This window comes from Oncorhynchus masou, chromosome 31 (genome assembly GCF_036934945.1).
Source record: "Oncorhynchus masou masou isolate Uvic2021 chromosome 31, UVic_Omas_1.1, whole genome shotgun sequence".
Classification (NCBI taxonomy): Eukaryota; Metazoa; Chordata; class Actinopteri; order Salmoniformes; family Salmonidae; genus Oncorhynchus; species Oncorhynchus masou.
The window spans coordinates 45,073,774-45,093,702 of NC_088242.1; the positions used below are offsets into that span (position 1 = coordinate 45,073,774).

The 19,929-nt window shown below is 43.5% G+C and overlaps 1 protein-coding gene across 1 annotated transcript in view; it reads right to left on the minus strand.

Annotated features, from left to right (window-relative positions):
* The window catches only part of LOC135523995 (unconventional myosin-Id), a 124,292-nt gene that overhangs the window by 41,710 nt on the left and 62,653 nt on the right, over positions 1 to 19,929 (minus strand). The window contains exons 17-20 of the mRNA XM_064951067.1: positions 9,414 to 9,637; positions 8,782 to 8,920; positions 8,388 to 8,492; positions 7,876 to 7,989 (exon numbers count right to left, since the gene is read on the minus strand). Coding sequence (XP_064807139.1) covers positions 7,876 to 7,989; positions 8,388 to 8,492; positions 8,782 to 8,920; positions 9,414 to 9,637 — 582 coding nt within the window. The remainder of the gene's footprint in view (positions 1 to 7,875; positions 7,990 to 8,387; positions 8,493 to 8,781; positions 8,921 to 9,413; positions 9,638 to 19,929) is intronic.

Sequence of the window (19,929 nt, forward strand, 5' to 3'; positions counted from 1 at the left end):
TTTCTATGGCATTAATTGTCCTCTTACTTTCCTCTGCTTTCAGTTGCCATGCCAATACTTTGTGAGCTTTCTCTCCAAGCTCATAATAATGCTGTTTTGATTTAGTGATGGCCCTCTCAACTTGATATGTGTTCAGAATATTATATTTAAGTTTTTTATTTACCAAAAGCCTGTATAGATCTTTAGTCGGGCCTCTTTGGTAGGTTCTCTCTAGCTCAGAGATTTCAGATTCAAGGGCAATCAGTTCCGCACCGTGTTTTTTCTTCAGCCCTTTAGTATAGGAAATAATCTGTCCCCTCAGATAGGCCTTCAATGTGTCCCAAAGAATGAAGCTGTCAGGAGCAGAGGGTTTGTTTGTCAAAGTAAAAATATTGATCTGCTCTTTGATGAATGCACAAAATTCAGGTTGCTTTAGAAGTGTAGGATTTAGTCTCCATCTATATGCTCCATTTACCTTGGTAGGAATGGAGATTGATAATACCAGAGTAGAATGGTCACTAAGCAATCTGAGGAGATACTCGACATCTAACACTCTATGAAACAGTTGTGTCGAAAGTAAAAACGTTATCTATGCATGTGTGTGTCTTGTGTGGGTGTGAATAAAAAGAGTAGTCCCTATCCTGTGGGTGCAACTGTCTCCAGATGTCTAGTAAATTGAGATCTTTCATGAATGACATGGTGAGCTTGCCGACTTTGGGAAGAAGTGAGGGTTTATCAGAAGACCTATCAAGAACTGTATCTAAGCAAAAATTAAAATCTCCTCCAACCAGTAGCCATCCTGGTGGTGCTTGAGCAACCTGAAGGAAGACATTCTGAATAAACATATGGTCATCGAAGTTAGGAGCATAAATATTCAATAGGGTCCAAGACTCTGAAAACATATGCCCCTGCACCAAAACAAACCTGCCAGAGGGATCAGAGATGGTGTTGTTGACGCAGAAGGGGATGTGTCTACTTATCAAAATTGCAGTTCCTCTTGCTTTGGAGTTAAAAGAGGATGCAAAAACTTGTCCTACCCATTCCCTCTTCAATTTCTTGTGTTCACTGGCTGTAAGATGTGTTTCTTGTAAAAATACAATGTCAGTCTTTAATTTCTTAAGGTATGTATAGACTCTTTTAAAATCGGGCTGTTAAGACCTTTTACGCTGAATGTGACATATTTTAGTGGATTAAGCATAGGTTGGGTTTCAAATATGTAATTGAATAGAAATCTATCATATGCAGATAATTAGGAAATGTTTCAACTTTGGTTTGAGCACAAAAGTGACCTGTGTGTCACTTTAGGAAGGAAACAATAAACATAGAAAAAGGAAGAAAAAAATAATAAAAATCCCACCCACCCCGATTGTCAGACTAGAACAACAGTCCCAACAATCAAACATGAATACACTTGTAGAGATACGTTGCTGCTCGCTTTCCATCTTGCTCTTACTAGCTAAACCTTGGCGTAAACTAAAACCTGCAAGCTCTCTAAATTGAAAACAAACGTTGTGAATAGATAGTTATGGCTGAATATTTACTGCCCACGGTAAGGGATGCTTGAGTCTCTTTACGAAAGATTAACATAAATGAGGGGGAAAGCAGTGTGTGCCTAAGCCCACTTATTGCTACGCCCAGTAGATATGGACTAAACCAAAATATACTCTCCTGTAAATGTAATAGAACTCACCCCGGGAAGATATGGTTAGTTGAAAATGTACAAATCAATTAAAGTGGCCGGGAGATACCAGCAGTTCAATCCGGATAAGAGAAAACAAACGAACTGCGTTTTATCCCCCAGAAAGATCGTCCTGGCTCAGACGTTGCTCAGTTCTTTGAGAAAAGTGTTCACTTCTCCCGGTGTATTGAAGAGATGGCTTCGGCCTTTGTACTGAACTTTCATCCGCGCAGGGTGGATGAGGTAGCCGGTGATGTTCTTCTCCTTCAGTGCTTTGGAGGCAGGTCTGAACTGCTTGCGGCGTCTGGCGAGATCCGCGCTCATATCTGGGAAAAGGCTGACCCTCTTTCCATCGATGGTGATGTCCCCTTTGGCTCTTGCGAGTTGCAGTATCTTCTCTCTGTCTTTGAAACGGAGGAACCTGATCAGGATGGTTCGTGGGGGCTCATTTGGCCGGGGTTTCGGCGCTGATGTTCTGTGGGCGTGTTCGATTTCCAGCGGTTTGGTGAAGTTGATTATGCCTAGGACCTCCGGGATCCATTGAGTGAAGAAACGGACCGGGTCACGGCCCTCGCTGTCTTCATTCAATCCCACCACACGGATATTACTACGTCTACTCTGGTTTTCCATCTGATCTACTTTGTTTTTGAGGTAGGCATTGTCCTTTTGCAGTTGTGTCAAGACCTGGTCATGTCTAGCGATGGTATCTTCAACTGTGCTAATGCGCAACTCTGCCTCAGTCGTTCTCAAAAGGAGATCATTCATGGAGGATTTCAGGTCGTCAATGGAGGAATGGAGTTCAGCCGATTTCTTATCGATTTTCAGAGAAAGACCTCTGTTACCATCCTGAATTTCCCGGAGGAGAGTAGCCAGCATGTCGGCAGGCTCGCAAGAGGCTGCTGAGAGCAACAGTCTGGAACTGTCGTCTGAGTTATGAGGGCTAATGCTAATCTTGCTAGCTGTAGCGTTATCGTTATCTTGGGAATCAACGACGTTTTGGTCGTCCTTCTTGCCTCTCGGTCGGGGGTCCATGGCTCTTTGGGAAGGTAAGTACTTGACAATTTATCAGCCGATGTTAGAATATTGTTTCAACGTTGTTATTTAGGTAAAAATAGAATAACTTTGAAGAGCTCGGTTTGTCAACGTCTGCTCAGCTCCGCATCACGTGCTCAGCCCGACGACATGTTTTTACAGGCCGCGGGCCAGCAGGCCATCGTTAATGTCGAAACCTGTAAACAAAAGAAAAATAAATGAACGTGCCAGAAAAAAAAAATGGGCTTAGTGGATTGTTACCACATTATACGGGACGTGCGAGTTCAAGCTCTCTCCCTCTGTGTAAAGAAATTTGACTGCAACCACAGCGGGAGGGGAGTTCCATACTGTCTGTATTGTGTGTTATGTCATTCTCTACCCCTCTGCGTACCAGTAGTGTTTCCCGGTCATCGCTCACTTTGTGACTGACAGGCATCTGTCCTCCTATCAAAAGATGTATATGGTTCACTGTAGCGGGAGAGGGCTTGGCAGACTCTTTTTCTGACTAGCAAATTGGAAAATCCCTACGAGATAGAGATTAATAGAGAGAGAGATGAAGAGAGAGAGAAATACACTGCAAAACAAATATGGAGCAAGAGGAAAGGGGAGGAGGTGAAGGGTACATCCACACGTCCATGAGACAAGCTTTGGCAACTTGCCTCTAGTGGGATCCCCAGTCAGCCAGCAATCAATCTTTACTAACACATTACATTCCCATTTAGCACCTCTAAATTAAAGGATCAATATATTGCACTACTTTACTGTACTCTATGACAAGTAAGTAATATTCTATCTAGGAGAGAAGGAATCAAGGGAAAGAACGCATGGTTGGAGAAATGGAGAGAGGGAGTAAGATTCAGGAATAGAAATAGTGAAATAGAGTGACAAAGGAAAGACCAAAAAGCTTTATTGGAAAGTGGACAGCACACATGTTGCAGCCAGGCGATTTGTGAACATACCTGAACAATACCAGACATCAGCTGATCTGCCCTTCCGCACAATCGCCATGCCAACTACGTCTATTGCAAAGTTGGCATGACAGCGGCAGAGGCAGATTTTTTTTAACCTTTATTTAACCAGGCAAGTCAGTTAAGAATAAATTCTTATTTTCAATGAATGCCTAGGAACAGTGGGTTAACTGCCTGTTCAGGGGCAGAACGACAGATTTGTACCTTGTCAGCTTGGGGTTTTGAACTTGCAACCTTTTGATTACTAGTCCAACGCTCTCACCACTAGGCTACCCTGCCGCCCCATAGCAAAGGATGGTGTCTGGTATAGAGGTTGCGTCTCAAATGGCATCCTATTCCCTACGTAGTGCACCACCTTTGACCAGAGCCCTATGGACTATATAGGGAATAGGGTGCCATTTGGGATGGAATCAATGCCTTTGGTTCCAGCAGGGGTAGAAAATAAGCAGAAGGGTAGCCAAGGTTTAGTAGGGCAGCAACATTGCTGGCTTGCTAATCAACAGCCGCTAACTGCCTTTCCCCTCCATCCGACCTTCCAGTAATCAATGGCTCCTGCTCATGCCTCGCCGGCTCCCCTAGCAACGATAAGTCTCCATCTTCATCGACTCGCTCACCTTGACCAGTTCTCTCACCCCTATCTCAAGGCCATCAGACTGTTAAACAGCCATCACTAGCACAGACTGCTGCTGCCTACATACAGACTTGAAATCATTGGCCACTTTAATAAATGGAACACTAGTCACTTTAATAATGCCACTTTAATAATGTTTACATATCTTTCATTACTCATCTCATTTGTATATACTGTATTCTATACTATCTATTGCATTTTAGTCTATGCCGCTCTAACATTGTTCATCCATATATTTATATTCATATATTCTTATTCCATTCCTTTACTTAGATTTGTGTGTGTTAGGTATTTGTTGTCGAATTGTTAGATATTACTTGTTAGCTATTCCTTGTTAGATATTGCTGCACTGTCGGAACTAGAAGCACAAGCTACACTCGCAATAACATCTGCTAACCATGTGTATGTGGCCAATAACGTTTGATTTGATGACATTTAGTATAATGGATTATTTCATCATGCGTATGGTGGGATGCAGTTACAATATGATGGTGTTGTGTCTGTGACTATCATTAAATGTGAAGACTTATTTTAGCAAATCAATTCTCTGTCTCATTTAACTTTGATTAACTAAGAAGTCGGGGCACACCACGGGAAAATGTTGTTTATAGAGTGTCAATTTCACTAATATAACTCTTCAGATATTTTCATATCTTATCGATTAGTCATTCTCATTAATGTATTATTATTACCTCTCCAGCAAACTCTTGGATATCTGCACAAACCCTGGCCTAAATCATGAATAAGGGATATAAAAATTGGCTTAATTATTTATTTACTAACTAACTAAATAATGACACAGAATTACATTAAACAAACAAACGGTAGGTATTTGGGTTACTACATGATACAAAGAAAAAGTCCCTAGCGGACGAAGCCGATATGAAGGCTTGGTAGACAAAGGAAAGGGGTGGGGATTGAGAAAGAGGAGAAAAGACCAAATGGATTCACTACACACAGTTGATAATTATATTAATTGAAATGCTAATCCTTTGCACATGAACGGCTGCTCATTCGAGAATAATTGCTATGTATATATTCATGCCCGTATGTCGTTGTTGTCTTCTCTGTTGGAATTCAGTTCATCAGAGAGTCTCTAGTTAACTTCCCCAGAAGTCACAATGCCCTTCCTTGCTCTTATTCTGTAGTGATTGAGAGTCTCAGAGTTGAACCATTTCCAGCCGTGTAGCCAACACTGGTCTTGTGGTTTTAAACCATTTGTCAGCCATGTAGCCACTGCTGCACGCTGACTGGTCTCATGTACATTTTGTGGGTTTTATACTCTTTTGAGAAAAGGGTGGTCCATGACACCAACATAATGTCTGGGCTCACGGGGGTGTGGCCACTGACTAGTTAAAACTAAACAAGTATCTCATTTAGAAAGCCAACATGACACATAGTTTCATATTTAATCATATATTTTACACAACATTCAGGTAGAAAACTAATAACTGAGAAATGTACACTTCCAAAGCTACCGTTATTCTGTGCTACCGTCCTTCCTAATGTCACAAAATAAAAAACAACTTTGACAGGATTGTTCTTTAAAATACCTACGGACCATTCCCACATTCTGAAAAAGATAAATATAGTTTAATCCTCCAATTTTGGGGATTGGGAGTTGAACAAAGAGAAGCTCTTTGTTCCATAGGTTTATTTCCCCTCTCTTTCTGCATGACCAGGGGAGAGAGTCTCTGCCAGGAATTTATGACCTATCATAAAGTCATAAAACTTGTGGTGGGAGAGAGAGTGAGAGGGGTGACAATGGCACACATGTAATATGTTGTGTGTGGTGTGTGTTAGTTACAATACATGATGTCATACATGTAACTATACACAATGTTCTATACTGTCTGTATTGTGTGTTATGTCATTCTCTACCCCTCTGCGTACGTCTTGTTATACAGTGAGTGTACAAAACATTAGGAACACCTTCTTAGCACCCCCTTTTCCCCCCAAGAACAGCCTCAATTCACCGGGGCATTAACTCTACAAGGTGTCGAAAGCGTTCCACAGGGATGATGGCCCATGTTGACTCCAATGCTTCCCACAGTTGTGTCAAGTTGGCTGGATGTCCTTTGGGTGGTGGACAATTCTCGACACACAGGAAACCCGGCAACATTGCAGTTCTTGACTAACTCAAACCGGTGCGCCTGGCACCTACTACCATACCCCATTCAAAGGCACTTACATTTTTTTCATTTACCCCCTGAATGACACACACACACAATCCATGTCTCAATTGTCTCAAGGCTTAAAAATGCTTCTTCACATCTCCTCCCTTCATCTACACTGATTGGAGTGGATTTAACACGTGAGCTCAATAAAGGATCATAGCGTTCACCTGATCAGTCTATGTCATGGAAAGAGTTCCTAATGTTTTGTACACTCAGTCTATACCTTCTGCATTAGACTGAGTGTCCAACACACAGCCTTCCCTCTCTGGGCTCTCGTGTGTGTGTGTGTGTGTGTGTGTGTGTGTGTGTGTGTGTGTAAACAATAGCAGATAGCTCTTCAGGCAGCTCTATTCTTCTCGTAGCCCTGCTTTTCCATTTCTCATTTCCATTACAGATGCAACGATAAGACCGGGGTGTTTGTCCTATAATTCTTTCCTGACAGTTTGTCAGATTGAACACTGTGCTTCCTTATCAAAAGAACAGAGGGGATATCTGGCCCCCCTCTCTCTCCTTTTCTCTCTCTTTCTACCTTCTCCCTTTCTTCCCCCCTCTGCCTCGCTACCACTACCTCTCTCACTCCTCAGCCTCTTTCATTCACCCCCCATCTCACTCGCTGTTTCTTCCTCCCTTTCTTCCCCCCTCTGCCTCGCTACTACTACCTCTCTCACTCCTCAGCCTCTCATTCACCCCCCCATCTCACTCACTGTTTCTTCCTCCCTTTCTTCCTCCCTTTCTGCTCTTTATCCACAAGGTCAACTTTCAAGATATAAGCCGCCTGTACTGCAATACTAGAGATTATACTTTGGGACGCACTTTGACTACTTGAAAACGAGAGGTTCAAATTCAGGTGTACTGTAGGTTACATAAACAGAGTTGTGATGAAAAGCCATGAAAAAATAAATCAATAGCAGGGACGTGCTGCTGTAAATCTAAAAAGAACCCAGAGGACTTAACCGCGGGAAACAAGGATCATAGGATCCGCGTGCCTTATCGTCCACCAAATCAGTGAGAATGTTTTTTTTTAAACACAACATTAATGCAGTGGATAAAGAATGGGAAGAGTTGTACATCTAAACCTTGTTGCCTTAGTGACAAATAACAGTCTCCGTACGTAGATTGATAAGATCATTTCTAAGACGAGAGTTGATAACAATTACGATTAGTTCAAACAAAACTAAATTCCATTTAATCTCCTTTAAATCAGTCTACAGAGACGTGAAAAGGGCAATTATTCCATTATCTCTACATAGTGTTTCATTTCCTGTTCCACAAACCATGCTATTAATCAATTATCAATTGAGAATGATTTTGAGAGACCCTTTAGACTGTTTAGAGCCACAGATAGTAAGATGTCCATTCATTTCAACTACACAATACACTATATTAACCACACAGGGGAGGTGCTCTTACATTGTAGAGGGGGATGCTCTTCATGGGCTTGTACTGCTTGACGGGGTCCATCTTGTATAGGTGGCGGTCTGTGATGAGGATGGCCCGGTCCTCTGCCTTGTGGAAACGGTTGATCTGGGATACACAAAGACCCTTATCAGTCACCCCACAGGAGACCCCACACACACAACTGGGAGTTGGCTAAAAATGTGTGTGTGTGTGCAGGGGCAGACTGGCCATCTGGCATGTTGGGCAAATGCCAGATGGCTGGTCCATTTTTTGGACCAGTGGGCCTGTAACATTTTAATTTAAATTTTTTTCTCCGCAAAATTAGAATTTTCTGGGGCCTCAAAGAAAATAATTGTCTGGTGTGTTAAAAATGTCAGGGCCGATTTCTGGTCCCAGTCTGCCCCTGTGTGTGTAGGGTGTGTGCGCAATAGACGTGATCGTATTCTCTATTCTGTGTATGGTGTATGTGTCCACCTGTGTGGTATAGGGTTTAGGTTCGGTAATAGTCCCCAACCCTACTGTACCTTGCGCACGTTGCAGGAGAAGAGCACTCTCATGAACTTGTCCTTACGCTGCAACTCACAGGACACCAAGGTGAAGGAGGACGCTGTGTCAGGACTGTCTCGCTTCTGAAAACACACATACACAGAGAGAGAGACAAAGACTGTCATTAAGATCAACTCCTCTACAAAGAAAAAACACTTTCCATAAAAATTTAGTTCAACAACACACACACACACACACACACACACACGTCGTACCCCCCCCCCCCTACTGCACCACCGACAAAAAACGCACACACATTTACAACTATATTAAAATTAAAAACAACATCAGAAACACACACATCAACCTCTAACCTCTCCCTTTGAGGAGCTCATAGCAGGTGTCAGAACCCCCCTAGCCAATCCAACTCACCAAGTAGTTGCCCTCCCAGGTCCTTTGCAGCCCCAGGTCAGGTCTCTGGCCCTTGAGGGCCTCCAGGGTGGCCACCTTGGCCCTGATCTGCAGCTTCTCCTCTGGAGTCAGGTCTTTGATCAGAGTCCACGCCCACCACCTAGAGCAGCATGGAAACACCCACAGGAATAGCAATGGAGCCAAGATATCGACTCTGACACTGTAGAATCTATGGTCTTGATAACATGATTGGCTATTTCTGACGTGATGATACTGCATAACAGGGATTTGGGGGGGGGGGGGGGGCTGCACTCTCTCTGACATGAAACATCCTGCCTTTAAACTACTTTCAAAGCATCAAGTGTGAAATTTCACTTTCTCCGGATGAAAGTATTGAACGAGGCTTTGATGGGGAAAAATCTATGTCCACCACAGACCTGAGGCTGGAAGACACATGGGTAAAAACCTTCAAAGGAAACCAGTTGGAGTAGAAAACTGTACACTCCACACAACTCGTACTACACTGATAATACTGATGGAAGGGCTTACAGTGCATCATGTTCAAGGGTTGATGTTTTACCCGAACAGAGGTGGGATTACTCATACCACAACCCCTTGTGTGTTTGTGTGTGCACGCGTGACACTTTGTTTACCTGTTGTAGATGCTCCGCAGCGCCTCTTCAAACTTCCGCAGGACTTTGGGCGGCGTGGGCCACTTGACGTGCTTGCCATGGTCCTTCATGGAGCGCACGTTCTTGAATTTGCGGTTGACGTCCTTGATGTAGGACTTGACCTTGTAGTGCTGGTAGGCCCGCAGGATGATGAGGGCGGCTCGCATGCGCCGGTAACGCATCCTGGCTATGGTACCGCGCCATACCTGGTGAAGAGAATGGATAGGTTAACACAGTGGGAATGAGTAAGCCTCTATGGATCCTGTACCTCCCAATAACAACTATTAGTTTAACAGGATGTATGTCTAGAGTATGAAACACACTTAATATAACAAAAACGTATAAATGAAGGCAGCCTATATTTGAGCAACATTTTCCCGGACACATTTCAAAATGCATAAACTCGAGCAAGACAGACCAAAAGATTCACATAATTCAATGACACATTCATGTTAGTAACTGTAAATCGGAACAGCGTGTATGTTGGGAGTCTTATTGAAAAGAATGCCTAAAATAAATTGTATGAACATTTTTATGATCTGAAGCAAGAAAGCCAAAACAAAGATTCACATCATAAAATGTTACTGTAAATCTGAACAGCATGTGTGTTGGACTCATATTGAAAAGAATGCTCTGAGCCGGCGTAACCAAAAAGGAGTTACACCCCCGCCACCCTATCAACCGCTCTGGAACACCCCCCAGAAAACATGAATAATAAATGTTAGTGGGACCCCAGGGAGACATGTCTCCTGCTCCTTCCTCACTAAAACCACTGCCATATGCTCCTTTTTGACTTCATATTGATTCATAGACCCGTACCAGTCTATTTAACTTACTGTAAACAACAAACAAAGACCCTATACAGTGCTGAGTCTCAATTGTGTTTGATGTTGACACTCAAGCGCAACTCATTAATGTTGCAGTCATATACTGTATATCAATGGTAATGCATCAGTCTTTGTCACACAGTACATGAATTCTAATATGCTGTAATTCTGCAGATCATGAATATTTGATTCCTTAACGTATGCATGTTTGGCGGTGGTTGATTTGAAAAATAGTCTGACATTAGCATATTAAATATTGGGGAAGTGTTTCACCTGGGGAGGTTGATTATGTGGTTATTAAATATACAGTTGAAATCGAAAGTTAACATACACACGGGTTGGAGTCATTCAAACTTGGTTTTCAACCACTCCACAAATTTCTTGTTCACAAACTATAGTTATGGCAAGTCAGTTAAGACATCTACTTTGTCCATGACACAAGTAATTTTTCCAACAATTGTTAACAGACAGATTATTTCACTTCATCACAATTCCAGTGGGTCAGAAGATAACATACAATGATAACTGTGCCTTTAAACAACTTGGAAAATTCCAGAAAACAATGTCATGGCTTTAGAAGCTTCTGATAGGCTAATTGACATAATTTAAGTCAATTGGAGGTGTACCTATGGATGTATTTCAAGGCCTACCTTCAAACTCAGTGCCTCTTTGCTTGACATCATGGGAAAATCAAAAGAAATCAGCTAAAAAATTTGTAGACCTCCACAAGTCTGGTTCATCCTTGGGAGCAATTTCCAAACGCCTGAAGGTACCATGTTCATCTGTACAAACAATAGTACACAAGTATAAACACCATGGGACCACACAGCCATCATACCGCTCAGGAAGGAGACGCGTTCTGTCTCCTAGAGATGAACATACTTTGGTGCGAAAAGTGCAAATCAATCCCAGAACAGCAGCAAAGGACCTTGAAGATGCTGGACGAAGCAGTACAAAAGTATCTATATCCACAGTAAAAACAAATCATATATTGACATAACCTGAAAGGCAGCTCAGCAAGTAAGAAGCCACTGCTCCAAAACCACCATAAAAAAGCCAGACTACGGTTTGCAACTGCACATGGGGACAAAGATTGTACTTTTTGGAGAAATGTCCTCTGGTCTGATGAAACAAAAATTGAACTGTTTGGCCACAATGACCATCGTTATGTTTGGAGGAGAAAGGGGAGGCTTGCAAGCCGAAGAACACCCTCCCAACCGTGAAGCACGGGGGTGGCAGCATCATGTTGTGGGGGTGCACTTCACAAAATAGATGGCAACATGAGAAAGGAAAATGATGTGGATATATTGAAGCAACATCGCAAGACATCAGTCAGCAAGTTAAAGCTTGGTCACAAATAGGTCTTCCAAATGGACAATAACCCCAAGCATACTTCCAAAGTTGTTGCAAAATGGCTTAAGGACAACAAAGTCAAGGTATTGGAGTGGCCATCACAAAGCCCTGACCTCAATCCTATAGAAAATCTGTGGGCAGAACTGAAAAAGCATGTGCGAGCAAGGAGGCCTACAAACCTGACTCAGTTACACCAGCTCTGTCAGGAGTAATGGGACAAAATTCACCCAAATTATTGTGGGAAGCTTGTGGAAGGCTCCCCGAAACGTTTGACCCAAGTTAAACAATTTAAAGGAAATTCTGCCAAACACTAATTGAGTGTATGTAAACTTCTGACCCACTGGGAATGTGATGAAAGATACAAAAGCTGAAATAAATCATTCTCTCTACTATTATTCTGACATTTCACATTCTTAAAATGTGGTGATCCTAACTGACCTAAGAGAGTGAATTTTTACTAGGATTAAATGTCAGGGATTGTGAAAAACTGAGTTTAAATGTATTTGGCTCAGGTGTATGTAAACTTCCGACTGCAGCTAAACAACATTGATTTCTGCCCGTTTGCTTTTATTCATTTAACCTACAAAGTACAAATACACAGAATACAATGCCAAAAAGATGTCTTAAGTATCCAAAATCTAATCTAGTTTAAAGATTCACCACAGCTTCAGTAACACTACGGTCCATTCAGAGGCCACCTCTCGTCTAGTGGATCAATCACACAGAGATAAATGAAGGACAGTCAAGAGTGAACTGTCCCTCACTGATGACCTCAAACTCCCCTTTGCCCCTCCAATTCGCTGCCCTAGCGTACTCATAAATAATGGAGGACGGAAGAGATGAGCCTGCAGGAAGCCTGTCTTAGGCGTCTCTAGGGTATGGACATTGCGATGTATTGCCCTGGCCACATCTGCAGTCCTCATGCCTCGTTGCAGCATGCCTACGGAACGTTCACGCAGATGAGCAAGGACCCTGGGCATCTTTCTTTTGTTGTTTTTCCAGAGTCAGTAGAAAGAGCTCGTAGGTGTCCTAAGTTTTCATAACTGTGACCTTAATTGCCTACCGTCTGTAAGCTGTTAGTGTCTTAATGACCGTTCCACTGGTGCATGTTCATTAATTGTTTATGGTTCATTGAACAAGCATGGAAACAGTGTTTTAACCCTTTACAATGAAGATCTGTGAAGTTATTTGGATTTTTACAAATGATCTTTATGAGACAAGGTCCTGAAAAAGAGACATTTCTTTTTTTTCTGAGTTTACTTCAAGGTCTCAGAATGAGTGACGTCACCGATTGAAACGCTATTAGCACGCATCAACTAATTAGCCATTTCACACCGGTTACACTCACCCCCTTTGACCGCCTCCTTTTCCGCAGCAACAAGTGACCCGGGTCAACAGCATCAATAGGATCAACTATTTTTTCTCCGAATACAAATCGCTTTCTTTATGGCAGTCGTTTTACTTACGGCCCTTGGAAATGACCTGCATGTCTGCAGGTATAAAAAAGGTTTTAAATGCAATATATAGATTTACAAATACAAATCAAAAGGTGTTTGTTTGTGGAAAGCAATTTACATTTATATTGGTGATTTACATTTGTGGATTGGTGATTTACATTTGTGAATACATTTGGCATGATATTGATCCCATAGATCTGCTCCTACACTGAATAAAAACATAAATGTAAAGTGCTTGTCTCATGTTTCATGAGCTGAAATAAAAGATCACAGAAACGTTCCATACACACAAAAAGCTAATTTCTCTCAAATGGTGTGCACAAATGTGTTTACATCCCTGTTAGTGAGCATTTTATCTTTTGTCATGATAATCCATCCACCTGACAGGTGTGGTATATCAAGAAGCTGAATAAACAGCATGATCATTACACAGGTGCACCTTGTGCTGAGGACAATAAAAGGCCACTTAAAAAAATGTGCAGTTTTGTCACACAACACAATGTCAAATAAGTTTTAAGGGAGTGTGCAATTGGCATGCTGACTGCAGGAATGTCCACCAGAACTGTTGCCAGATCATTTTATGTTAATTCCTCTACCGTAAGCTGCCTCCAACGTCGTTTTAGAGAATTTGGCAGTACATCCAACCTGCCTGACAACTGAGGGGGAGGGTGGGGTGCTGAGGAGTATTTCTGTCTGTAATAAAGCCTTTTTGTTGGGATAAACTCTGATTGGCTGGGTCTGGCTCCCCAGTGGATGAGCCTTTTTATTTTTTATTTTATTTCACCTTTAGGCTAGTTGAGAACAAGTTCTCATTTGCAACTGCGACCTGGCCAAGATAAAGCATAGCAGTGTGAACAGACAACATAGTTACACATGGAGTAAACAATTAACAAGTCAATAACACAGTAGAAAAAAAGGGGAGTCTATATACATTGTGTGCAAAAGGCATGAGGAGGTAGGCAAATAATTACAATATTGCAGATTAACACTGGAGTGATAAATGATCAGATGGTCATGTACAGGTAGAGATATTGGTGTGCAAAAGAGCAGAAAAGTAAATAAATAAAAACAGTATGGGGATGAGGTAGGTGAAAATGGGTGGGCTATTTACCAGTAGACTATGTACAGCTGCAGCGATCGGTTCGCTGCTCAGATAGCAGATGTTTGAAGTTGGTGAGGGAGATAAAAGTCTCCAACTTCAGGGATTTTTGCAATTCGTTCCAGTCGCAGGCAGCAGAGTACTGGAACGAAAGGCGGCCAAATGAGGTGTTGGCTTTAGGGATGATCAGTGAGATACACCTGCTGGAGCGCGTGCTACGGATGGGTGTTGCCATCGTGACCAGTGAACTGAGATAAGGCGGAGCTTTACCTAGCATGGACTTGTAGATGACCTGGAGCCAGTGGGTCTGGCGATGAATATGTAGCGAGGGCCAGCCGACTAGAGCATACAAGTCGCAGTGGTGGGTGGTATAAGGTGCTTTAGTGACAAAATGGATGGCACTGTGGTAAACTGCATCCAGTTTGCTGAGTAGAGTGTTGGAAGCAATTTTGTAGATGACATCGCCGAAGTCGAGGATCGGTAGGATAGTCAATTTTACTAGGGTAAGTTTGGCGGCGTGAGTGAAGGAGGCTTTGTTGCGGAATAGAAAGCCGACTCTTGATTTGATTTTCGATTGGAGATGTTTGATATGGAGTCTGGAAGGAGAGTTTACAGTCTAGCCAGACACCTAGGTACTTATAGATGTCCACATTTTCAAGGTCGGAACCATCCAGGGTGGTGATGCTCGTCGGGCATGCGGGTGCAGGCAGCGATCGGTTGAAAAGCATGCATTTGGTTTTACTAGCGTTTAAGAGCAGTTGGAGGCCACGGAAGGAGTGTTGTATGGCATTGAAGCTCGTTTGGAGGTTAGATAGCACAGTGTCCAAGGACGGGCCGGAAGTATATAGAATGGTGTCGTCTGCGTAGAGGTGGATCAGGGAATCGCCCGCAGCAAGAGCAACATCATTGATATATACAGAGAAAAGAGTCGGCCCGAGAATTGAACCCTGTGGCACCCCCATAGAGACTGCCAGAGGACCGGACAGCATGCCCTCCGATTTGACACACTGAACTCTGTCTGCAAAGTAATTGGTGAACCAGGCAAGGCAGTCATCCGAAAAACCGAGGCTACTGAGTCTGCCGATAAAAATATGGTGATTGACAGAGTCGAAAGCCTTGGCAAGGTCGATGAAGACGGCTGCACAGTACTGTCTTTTATCGATGGCGGTTATGATATCGTTTAGTACCTTGAGTGTGGCTGAGGTGCACCCGTGACCGGCTCGGAAACCAGATTGCACAGCGGATTCGAGATGGTCAGTGACCTGTTTGTTGACTTGGCTTTCGAAGACCTTAGATAGGCAGGGCAGGATGGATATAGGTCTGTAACAGTTTGGGTCCAGGGTGTCTCCCCCTTTGAAGAGGGGAATGACTGCGGCAGCTTTCCAATCCTTGGGGATCTCAGACGATATGAAAGAGAGGTTGAACAGGCTGGTAATAGGGGTTGCGACAATGGCGGCGGATAGTTTCAGAAATAGAGGGTCCAGATTGTCAAGCCCAGCTGATTTGTACGGGTCCAGGTTTTGCAGCTCTTTCAGAACATCTGCTATCTGGATTTGGGTAAAGGAGAACCTGGAGGGGCTTGGGCGAGGAGCTGCGGGGGGGGGGGGGGGCGGAGCTGTTGGCCGAGGTTGGAGTAGCCAGGCGGAAGGCATGACCAGCCGTTGAGAAATGCATGTTGAAGTTTTCGCTAATCATGGATTTATCGGTGGTGACCGTGTTACCTAGCCTCAGTGCAGTGGGCAGCTGGGAGGAGGTGCTCTTGTTCTCCATGGACTTCACAGTGTCCCAGAACTTTTTGGAGTTGGAGCTACAGGATGCAAACTTCTGCCTGAAGAAGCTGGCCTTAGCTTTCCTGACTGACTGCGTGTATTGGTTCCTGACTTCCCTGAACAGTTGCATATCGCGGGGACTATTCGATGCTATTGCAGTCCGCCACAGGATGTTTTTGTGCTGGTCGAGGGCAGTCAGGTCTGGAGTGAACCAAGGGCTGTATCTGTTCTTAGTTCTGCATTTTTTGAACGGAGCATGCTTATCTAAAATGGTGAGGAATTTACTTTTAAAGAATGACCAGGCATCCTCAACTGACGGGATGAGGTCAATGTCCTTCCAGGATACCCGGGCCAGGTCGATGAGAAAGGCCTGCTCACAGAAGTGTTTTAAGGAGCGTTTGACAGTGATGAGGGGTGGTCGTTTGACTGCGGCTCCGTAGCGGATACAGGCAATGAGGTCGCTGAGATCCTGGTTGAAGACAGCGGAGGTGTATTTGGAGGGCCAGTTGGTCAGGATGACGTCTATGAGGGTGCCCTTGTTTACAGAGTTAGGGTTGTACCTGGTGGGTTCCTTGATGATTTGTGTGAGATTGAGGGCATCTAGCTTAGATTGTAGGACTGCCGGGGTGTTAAGCATATCCCAGTTTAGGTCACCTAAAAGAAAAAACTCTGAAGCTAGATGGGGGGCGATCAATTCACAAATGGTGTCCAGGGCACAGCTGGGAGCCTAGGGGGGGTCGGTAGCAGGCGGCAAAAGTGAAAGACTTATTTCTGGAGAGAGTAATTTTCAAAATTAGTAGTTCAAACTGTTTGGGTATGGACCTGGAAAGTATGACATTACTTTGCAGGCTCTCTCTGCAGTAGACTGCAACTCCTCCCCCTTTGGCAGTTCTATCTTGACGGAACATGTTACGCCTTCCCGGAAGCCTACGCCTTCCCAGGCCCACCCATGTGAAATCCATAGATTAGGGCCTAACAAATTTAATTCAATTGAATGATTTCCTTATATGAACTGTAACTCAGTAAAACCTTTGAAATTGTTGCACGTTGCGTTTATATTTTTGTTTAGTATATACAGCACATTTGGAAAGTATTCAGGCTTCATTCACATTTTATTACATTACAGCCTTGTTCTAAAATTGATTAAATTGTCCCCCCCCCCCCCCATCAATCCACACACAATAATTACAAAAGCAAAAACTGGTTTTTAGACAACAACAAAAATTAATATCACATTTACATAAGTACTCATACCCTTTACTCAGTACTTTGTTGAAGCACGTTTGGCAGCGATTACACATGTGTATTTGTGGAGTTTCTCCCATTCTTCTCTGCAGATCCTCTCAAGCTCTGTCAGGTTGAATGGAGAGAGTCGCTGCACATCTATTTTCAGGTCTCTCCAGAGATGTTCGATTGGGTTCAAGTCCGGGCTCTGGTTGGGCCACTTAAAGACATTCAGAGACTTGTCCCGGAGCCACTATTGCATTGTATTGGCTGTGTACTTAGGGTCATTCTCCTGTTGGAAGGTGAACCGTTGCCCCAGTCTGAGGTCCTGAGCACTCTAGAGCAGGTTTTCATCAAGGATCTCTCTGTACTTTGCTCCATTCATCTTTCCCTCGATCCTCCCAGTCCCTGCCACTGAAAAACATTCCCACGGCATGTTGTTGCCACCACCATGCTTCACCATAGGGATGGTGTCAGGTTTCCTCCAGATGTGATGCTTAGCATTCAGGACAAATAGTTAAATATTGGTTTCATAAGAACAGAGAATCTTGTTTCTAATGGTCTGAGAGTCCTTTAGATGCCTTTTTGCTGTCATGTACCTTTTACTGGGGAGTGGCTTCCGTCTGGCCACTCTACCATAAAGACCTGATCGGTGGAATACTGCAGAGATGATTGTCCTTCTGGAAGGTTCTCCCATTTCCACAGAGGAACTCCGGAGCTCTGTCAGAGTGACCATCGTGTTCTTGGTCACCTCCCTGACGAAGGCCCTTCTCCCCCGATTGCTCAGTTCGGCCGGGCAGCCAGGTCTAGGAAGAGTCTTGGTGGTTCCAAGCTTCTGCCATTTAAGAATGATTGAGGCCACTGTGTTCTTGGGGACCTTCACTGCTGCAGAAATGTTTAGGTACCCTTCCCAGATCTGGACCTCGGTTATGATATTTGTGCAACTGTAACTTTCTCACTCATCATTATTGACAATTCAGTCAGGACTATCTGTAATCATGGTAGCATCCACATTAATGTAGAATTGTTTAGAAACATATTCTATTCTCATTTACAATAAAAGTGACTCCAGAATGACAATACATTATTTACCATTAATTTCTCTTGGGCACAAAATAATCTGAAACACAACCAAAACAAACAGCAAATACATCGAGCAGGTTTGTAGAGTCACAAGCTTGATGTAATCATTGCGTGCTAGGAATACGGGACCAAATACTAAAACTTTAATACACATATACTATAAGTGCATACTGTTCAACCTCTCTTTCGTATCGTCTTGAGATTCCCAAAGATTGGAAAGCTGCCGCGGTCATCCCCCTCTTTAAAGGGGGAGACACTCTAAACCCAAACTACTACAGACCTATATCTATCATACCCTGCATCTCTAAGGTCTTCGAAAGCCAAGTTAACAAACAGATTACTGATCATTTTAAATCACATCGTACCTTCTCCGCAATGCAATCTGGTTTCCAAGCTGGTCATGGGTGCACCTCAGCCACGCTCAAGGTCCTTAACGATATCATAACCGCCATCGATAAGAGACATTACTGTGCAGCTGTATTCATCGACCTGGCCAAGGCTTTTGACTGTCAATCACCACATTCTTATTGGCAGACTCAACAGCCTTGGTTTCTCAAATGATTGCCTCGCCTGGTTCACCAACTACGTCTCTGATAGAGTTCAGTGTGTCAAATCGGAGGGCCTGTTGTCCGGACCTCTGGCAGTCTATGGGGTTGGGCCGACTCTCTTCTCTGTATACATAAATGATGTCGCTCTTGCTGCTGGTGATTCTCTGATCCACCTCTACGCAGACGACACCATTCTGTATACTTCTGGCCCTTCTTTGGACACTGTGTTAACTAACCTCCAGACAAGCTTCAATTCCATACAACTCTCCTTCCGTGGCCTCCAACTGCTCTTAAAAGCAAATACAACTAAATGCATGCTATTCAACCGATCATTGCCCGCACCTGCCCGCCCATCCAGCAAAACTACTCTGGACGGCTGTGACTTAGAATACGTGGATAACTACAGATACCTAGGTGTCTGGCTAGACTGTACACTCTCCTTCCAGACTCACATTAAGCATCTCCAATCAAAAATTAAATCTAGAATTGGCTTCCTATTTCACAACAAAGCTTCCTTCACTCATGCTGCCAAACATACCCCCGTAAAACTGACCATCCTACCAATCCTTGACTTCAGCGATGTCATCTATAAAATAGCCTCCAACACTCTACTCAGTAAACTGGATGTAGTCTATCACAGTGCCATCCGTTTTGCCACCAAAGCACCATATACTACTCACCACTGCGACCTGTATGCTCTCGTTGGCTGGCCCGCACTTCATACTCATCGCCAAATCCACTGGCTACAGGTTATCGACAAGTCTTTGCTAGGTAAAGCCCCGCCCTATCTCAGCTCGCTGGTCACCATAGCAGCATTCACTCGTAGCACGCGCTCCAGCAGGTATATCTCACTCCCAAAGCCAATTCCTCCTTCGGTCGCCTTTCCTTCCAGTTCTCTGCTGCCACTGACTGGAACGAACTGCAAAAACCACTGAAGCTGGAGATTCCCATCTCCCTCACTAGCTTTAAGAACCAGCTGTCAGAGCAGCTCACAGATCACTGCACCTGTTCATAGCCCATCTATCTATCTATCTATCTATCTATCTATCTATCTATCTATCTATCTATCTATCTATCTATATATATATATATATATATATATATATATATATACATACCTCATCCCCATACTGTATTT